At 46.9% G+C, this 7,553-nt stretch overlaps 1 protein-coding gene across 1 annotated transcript; it reads right to left on the bottom strand.

Annotated features, from left to right (window-relative positions):
- Nucleotides 1-2,158: 2,158 nt before the first annotated feature.
- On the bottom strand, nt 2,159-6,974 carry LOC113941018 (zinc finger and BTB domain-containing protein 8A-like). Its single transcript, XM_027632178.1, is given in 4 exon segments — nt 2,159-5,014; nt 5,387-5,556; nt 5,988-6,447; nt 6,449-6,974. Coding segments are annotated over 4 exon segments (1,443 nt in total). The 5' UTR covers nt 6,929-6,974; the 3' UTR covers nt 2,159-4,681.
- Nucleotides 6,975-7,553: the final 579 nt, after the last annotated feature.

Raw genomic sequence — 7,553 nt, 5'->3', positions numbered from 1 at the left:
CCTCCTCCTCCTCCTCCTCCTCCTCTCCCGCAGCCCCCGCGCCAGAGCCCGAGCAAAAAGGGGAGAGAAGAAACAAAAGGTATTTGCTGACGTGGGCGTTGGACACGGACGCCCGAGGGCTGGGGACACACAGTTAAAGGGGCAACGCACCCGTTGGAAGCCGCAGCCCCGGCCCCGGTGCCCCGCAGGCCCTCCCGCACACCCGGGTTTGTTAAAGCCCGGCCCGGGATAGCTTTGTGTTTGCGTGTGTGTGTGTGTGTGTGTACCTTTGAAGGCGCCGCCTGAGTGGGAAGCGTCTGGAGCGGTGTGGGATTTGTCACATCGACTCGATATCGCGGCGCTTTTGTAGAGGAATTTTTTCGTGCTCGAAGCACTGCGGGCTGGGGGGGGGGGGGGCGCGGCACAGGGATCGCCCCTCTTTCCGTCCCGCGTGGAAGGTTGGAATCAGGATGCCAAACTCAGGATGCCAAACTCAGGATGCCAATCAGGATGTCTGTTAGAGGATGAGACTCTTTCAATCTTATTCCTCGAGATCACTGAATCATGTTGAGAGGGAACCTCTGCAGCCATGGGTACAGTTCCCTCCTCAGAGCGGGCTGGGAGGACATGGTAAAAACCAGTTCCTATTTGCACAGTCAAGTGTCAGAGAGAACTTCAGTAGTGTTTAATTTAGTCCGACAGCTAAGCCAAGGCAGGGGAAGCTCTTTCCAGCCACTCCTCCCAATTTTTTCACAGAACCTCTTGTCCTGTGTTCCTGCTGTGTTTAAAATTCTCGAGGCACCCAATAAGCCACCTCTCTGCATTTCACGAGTTAAAACAGGATGAAAGGTTACACCAACTCCCAACGTGGAAGGGTTTTAAGTTAAACAGTATAGAAAATATTTAACTAAATGCTACTATAAGGTTTTCTTAGTAGCTTATTGAGTTATACCCATCACTCAACAGACATAACATTGGTACAGGTTTGGACCTAATGGAAAAGGTCTGGAGGCAAGGACTGGAGGATTGTAAGATCCTTTTCTGCAAAACTCAACCCTTTAGGCAGAATTAGAGATTTTTTTCTTCTATTTCATTCTTACATGTGTTGCCTCCAACCAACAATAACTAAAATATAAGAAAGGTAGATGCTGGTGTGGTAATGGGGTAACTCTGGCAGTGACCAGATGCTTCAGGGAAGAAATGTATATTCCATCATTTTATATCCAACAGAGATTTTTTCTTTTTCCCCCCTAAGTTATCACTGAAAATTTGAGAGGCACCCCAAAATCCTGGAGGATGGAGCATTCCTGGAAGGAAACCTGCAGCAGTCAGTGTCAGTCCTCTGTGAGAGCTCTGTGGGCTTAGAGGTATTTTTAAAGATTATTTTAATCTCAATTCTTTAGAACTGGAATAGAATATAAATCAAAAGGTTGGAAAGGGAGATTCATTCTGAGGCTGGGTTGGTTTTTTTTGGAGTCTACCTTTTTCTTTTTCTAATTAACTGGGGGAACAAGGGAACCCAACAGTTGAACCTTTAGGGTAAGGACAAGTGACATTTTTTTGGATAGTAAATACAGACGTTTAGGTAATTTAATGGAAAACAAAAAAAAGGGAGATGATAGGAAAGAACTGATCAAATATCACACAAGTCATAGGTTTATGTGGCAGGGAGAATTCTGTAAGAAATACCTGGAAAAGGGGCAAAGAGAATTTTTTAATTCAGCATTTCAGCCTTTGAAAGGATGGCAAGATATTGCCAGAAAACAGGGACAGTTAGAGGTGAGACACTAATCAGAGGATGATGATGACTTTTGTCTTCACTCTTGACTGTGGTTTGTGAACACAACAATAAACACAAGCCAAGCAAAAAGAATCACTGAATGGTTTGGGTTGGAAAAGACCTTTAAGATCAAGTCCAGCACTAAACCTTGTGCCTTAAGAGACATGAAGATGAAAGAAATGCAAGGAAAAAAATCGAAGTCAGTGGGAACATCCCTATATGGTCTTTACTTTCCTCCTTGAAAAGAAGGAAAATGTTATTCTGCTGCTGAGTGGTACATGATCCTCACAGGGATATGAAGAAGACAATCAGGCAATGGCAGGAGGCAAAAATAAAACAAATACTTTCATTTCGAGAAAAAACAAGGAAAACGTGTGACTGGTTATGAAGGACGTAGAAAACAGAAGGCACTTAACATTTATCTCGTCTTGCAATACAAAAATAAGGAAACAACAACCAAAATTAAGGCAACAAATGCAAAAATGGTAACTTTTAAAAAATATAAAACATAATTGACCTGTGGGAATCGCAGTCTTGAGCTAAAACTCCAAGCTTAATAAGATACTTTAAAAATGACTACAGATACCTAGTTATGCTACTGAGAATAACATCCACATATAAAACCAGTAAAAGCCCTTGTTTGCCCGGCAAATCAACGATTTATCTGCCTGTGTGTAAAAATTAATTTGTCTTCCTGTGGATAGACTGTTCCACTTGCCCATTTAGAGCCACTTCAGGTCTTGTTCTGAAGCATCTGGTCCTCAGTCTTCTTAGATTTATGGTATCTAATTAAATTGAGTATTGATCCAAAAATCCCTCTGCTTCTAAAAACACCCCCCACTATCAAGAAACGCTTAATAGTCTGACCTTTACAGTTGGCAGTTAAGATTTCAGGCCTAGAGAGACACTTTATTTTCCCCTCCCCTTAATCCATCCCAAACACACACAGACTAAGCCCAGTCACTTTGTATCCTGGGGACAGCAGGCACTGATACCTGGAATTTATTGTCATACTGTTTAAGGTAAAGGGAAACATCTTGGAATTTGATCCAAGTCGCTCCGTGTTCTTTGATATATTTTCTGGTTCTCTGATTTAGTTCAGGTTGCTCGGGAATATTTCTGAGCTGTTTAATAACAGGTATTTCAGGAGTAATAGAAAAAAAAAAGCTCCAAGAAAATTAAATGTCTGTTTTCACACCGAGTCCATTTCTGGGCTGCTGACCAAGCACCAAATAAAATCGAGGCCAGTGTTGTTTGTAAAGATGTTTTCATGGTGGTCATCAGAAAGTTTTGTAAGTTCTCCCCTCCAAGTCCTAAGCCAGGGATGGTGATTTTTGTAGGACTGATAAAAAAACCATTTCTTGTTTCCTTGGGACATCCAAGCAGGATGATTCCCATCAGCCTGGAATGTCTGAGGGGAGGGTGCTTAGTGCTTACACTGAGCACCAAGGAAGCACTTGAGTTATCATTTAAGAGACCCTGGGCTGGTCACCTGCAGCCTGGAATGATGGTACTAAAAAAAAAAATCTCTGGTCATGATGATACTAATAAGGTTATACAGTTTTTACACGAATAAAAATAAAATAGTGATTTTTTTCAGCTGTCCCTGGGAAAGATTATATAGTGTATATATATATATATATATATACATATGGGACTGTTCTGTAATAAACCCCAGGGTTCAGCCAAACATGCTTACAAAGCTGTAAAAAAAGAAGCAAATTGGGAGTTTTCTAAGTCTTACAGCCATTGAGTCTCATGATCCTGGGATGAAGAACTGGAATAACACTCAGGTCTGTCCAAAAAATGCAGAGTAGCAGCACCCTGGGAGCATCTTCTGCTCCTCTCCCGCTTACAGTGCTGGGTAAGATAAACTCACTAAGCAACACAACAAAGTGGCTTATTTTGTTAGAGAAGTCAAATTTCTTCATCATTCCCGACCTCCTGTAGCCTGATTGTAGGTGAAATTACACAAATATGAGGCCTAGAACTTCCAGTACATCTTGTTCTCATGTGGTACAGGCTGGAGAAGGCTCACAGGATGGAATATCCTGAGTTGGAAAGGACCCACAAGGATCAGCCAAGTCCAACTCCTGGCCCTGCACAGGACAACCCCAAACAACCCCACCCTGTCTGGCACTTTTGAGAGGTTTTTAACAAAAGAGAGTATTTTATTAGTGTTTATTAAAACAGCCCAGTCTGAGAGCCCAATTTTGAGAACGAAACATCTACTGGCGTCAATTAACGATCCATATTTATAATTAATTTGTCTCTGATGTGTTGACTAGGACTAGCATTCATGTGCTTATTTTCTTGTAAAGAAACACGTCTTGAGAGAGTGATCTGCTAAAGATTTGCCTTATTCTAATAAATTTTACAGGAGTCCTTTTCCAGACAAAAGTGCCAAAACATTTTACATGCTCTTGCTTAATTAGCTGCCTTTTTCCTTGTGAAGAATAACATGGAATTTCATGGAAGATTCTCTTCCCTTCTGAATACTGAAGGGAGGTTGTCTGGTTTGGGGGGGGGTCTTTACACTTTGTTTATCACCCCATGACATAAACCCCACATCCCTACAAGTGTAAAAAGTGGGCAATTCCCAACACTCTGCGACTGTTTTTAAATATTTAGACCTCACTCCCTTGAAAAAAGGCTTTGAGACTGTCTGCTATAAACAGTTATCCATGGAATACTGCAGTTTCCTCGTTCATCCACTATTTAAGGATGGATTCTTTCTCACGAAGCAAAGTATTGAGGGTTCTGAGAACAAACCAGACCGGACTCAGCGGCGCGTCCATAAATACATGCAAGTCTGGACCTGTTCAACCACGTGTCTCTGTAGGATTAACAACAGCTGGTGGAGGGTGTGTGTGGTCAGTACATTCTCCCTCTTCCACGGGATTCCCGGTTCTCCTCTTGCAGCTACCTAATGTTTGGTTTCACATCCTTCTCGTCGGCCTCGTCCTCGCTGTCGTCGACTTGCTGGATGACCAGGTCGGTCGACCCGTCCTCCACTATCTCCACGTCAGACCTGTTGTCTTCGCCGTAGTGCCACCTGGAATCCTTGTCCCCGTCCTGTGGGAATTCCAGGGGCGCCTCGGCCTCCAAGTCAATGCGGATACTGTCTATGCCGGCCTCGGCCAGGCACTCGTTGCACAGTCTGTACCGGCGCGTCCCCTCCTGCACCACCTGCCCCGTCAGCTCCGTCACGTGCCGCTTGCACTTCCTGCAGATGGGCTTGCAGGCCTGGTGGATCTGGGAAAAGGAACACGGATGGTTTGGATACAACATCCACAAAGGTGACAGAAAAAAAGCAGGGTTGGAGTAGCGTCAAAATAGCGGCGTTAACTCGCTTTGAGGGACATTAAACTGCCCCATCCCCGGCACTGTAGCTGCCCACTGAAGCTCCTTTACAGCACCTCTGCAAACCACCAATTAACCAAGAGATTCCTCCCCCCCTTTCCTACAAATTAGGCTTCAAATTGCCTGCAGCAAAACCAAATTAATTTTCTGTTACCTCTTTCTTTTACGGGAGTCGATTCTACCAAGCAGAGACGCTCACACTGTGTTTAATTGGGCAGGGTTTGCACGTTAAACAAAAATCAGGCAGTTCCTAAAAGTACGTACTGTTCGAAAATGGCTGCTGAGGTGATCCAGCCTGCTAAACCTCTTCCCACAGGCCTCACAGGGGTAGGGGCGCTCTCCTGTGTGACAGCGAAGGTGACGCTTCAGGTCGGCTTTTCTTTTCACCACGTGGCTGCAGAAGGGGCACTTGAACCTCATCCTGGCCAGGTCGTCTGTCAGAAGATAAATTAAACCCCAAAAATGAAGTCATAACGTGTCACGTCACGCGTCAGGAAAAGGAATTTTACGAGCAGAATAGCACATGGCTTTTACTTAAAAAAAAAAATATTATCGTAGGTCCTTTGGAGCACAAAGATCCTGTGTTTTCCTGTAAATTACACAGAAGTGCAACAAAGGGGGAGTGGACCATTAGCTGTGTTATCACAGCCCAGGCAAGGCCAGGCTGGATGGGGCTCTGAGCAACCTGGACTCGTGGAAGGTGTCCCTGCCCGTGGCAGGGGGGGTGGAAGGAGATGGTCTTTAAGGTCCCCTCCCACCCAAACCATTCTGGGATTCTAAGGAAATGAGCTTAAAAATATCCCAAAAGATCCCAAGCTAGATTTACTTCGAAAGGGTGGTTTAATACCCCAGGTACCCCGCTCACCTTCGGCCCAGTTTCCCATGACTCCGAGGATGGAGGGCATGTTCCCGTACTGCTCGTCAGCCTTGGAGGACTTGGATTTGCCGGAGGGACGGGGCGACTCGTGCTCCTGCTGCGACACAGCCAAGCCCCTCGGCATCCCCTCGGAGCCCTGGCCGTACTGGTAGCCCACATGAGGAGTTTCAACCTCCGTGTCGATGTGAACCTGCTCCTCGGGCGGCGCGGGGTGGCCGGCGGGCTCGGCAGCCCTGTCCTCCAGCTTGCTGGATTTATAGTGGGGGATGTCCGAAGGCTGCTGCAGTCCCAGGTGCCGGGATTTCTTGGCGGAATCCTGCCGCTGCTCGTGTTTGGACAGCTGCTGCTGGGCGTTCCTCTGAGAAGCCGGGTAGTAGTTGAAGTTGCTCCAAGTGTTTCCGCCCATCATACAAGTCCCTGGGTCTGGGCTGGAGTGGGAATGGGGGGGGGCTGCTCTCTGCCCTCCAGCCCCCGCTGTACACGCAGGGTCGGTCCACGCCGTTGGAACTCACATCTTTGTCCGAGAGGCTGAAGTAACGATCCTTCTCCTTCTCACTGATGTCCAGCGAGGACTTGATGAAGGTTTTACACACGCTGATAACGTCGGTCATCTGCAGGTAGCTGGCGGCCGACATGACCTCGATGACATTCTGACCAGTGAGAGACAGTTTGCCTGAATACACGAAATCTAGGATGACCGTGAAGGTGTCAGGAGAAAAGGCCTGGAAGGTGGCAGTCGTGGACTGACTCGTCTCCTTCGAGCTCTGTGAAAGGAGCATTTTGAAGTAGCCGCTGCTGGCAAACAGCACATTGCGATGGGCTTTGAAGACCTTTCCCTCCACCAGGATGTTGCAGTCACAGAACAAGTCCTGCCTGCGCTGCTCATTCAGTTGCTGCAAGAGGTGAAACTGGTGAGAAGAAATCTCCATCCCAGAAAAGAGGAAACGAAACGTCGCTCTAAAAAAACGAAGAAAATAATTACACTCTTGACTCCAGCGCCCTGCGACTCAGCCAAAGACTCCAGACGCGATTTTATGGACATCTTTTGAAAAATATAATCTCATTTACCAAAACCTATAATTATATTTAAATCACGATACGCACAACCAGAGACTCATTTTCCAAGAGAACCCAACAAAGCCAAGAATGCATTATTTGGCAGAGGAGGGTGTGCTACAGCTGGGAGCATCTCCATCCCTGGATGCGGGGCTGGATACGGGAGTGGATGCGGGGCTGGATGTGGGGTTGGATGTGGGGCTGGATGTGGGGTGGGACGTGGGGTGGGATGCGGGGTGGGATGCAGGGCTGGATGTGGGAGTGGATGTGAGGCTGGATGTGGGGTTGGACGGGGGTTGGATGTGGGGCTGGATGTGAGGTTGGCATGGGGTTGGATGCAGGGCTGGATGTGGGGCTGGATGTGGGGTTGGACGTGGGGTGGGATGCAGGGCTGGATGTGGGGGTGGATGTGAGGTTGGCATGGGGGGGATGCGGGGTTGGATGTAGGGTGGGATGTGGGGCTGGATGTGGGGTTGGATGTGGGGTTGGATGTAGGGT

This window comes from Corapipo altera, unplaced genomic scaffold (genome assembly GCF_003945725.1).
Source record: "Corapipo altera isolate COAL_440 unplaced genomic scaffold, ASM394572v1 55721, whole genome shotgun sequence".
NCBI classification, from domain to species: Eukaryota; Metazoa; Chordata; class Aves; order Passeriformes; family Pipridae; genus Corapipo; species Corapipo altera.
This window is presented reverse-complemented; position numbering and strand designations above follow the sequence as displayed.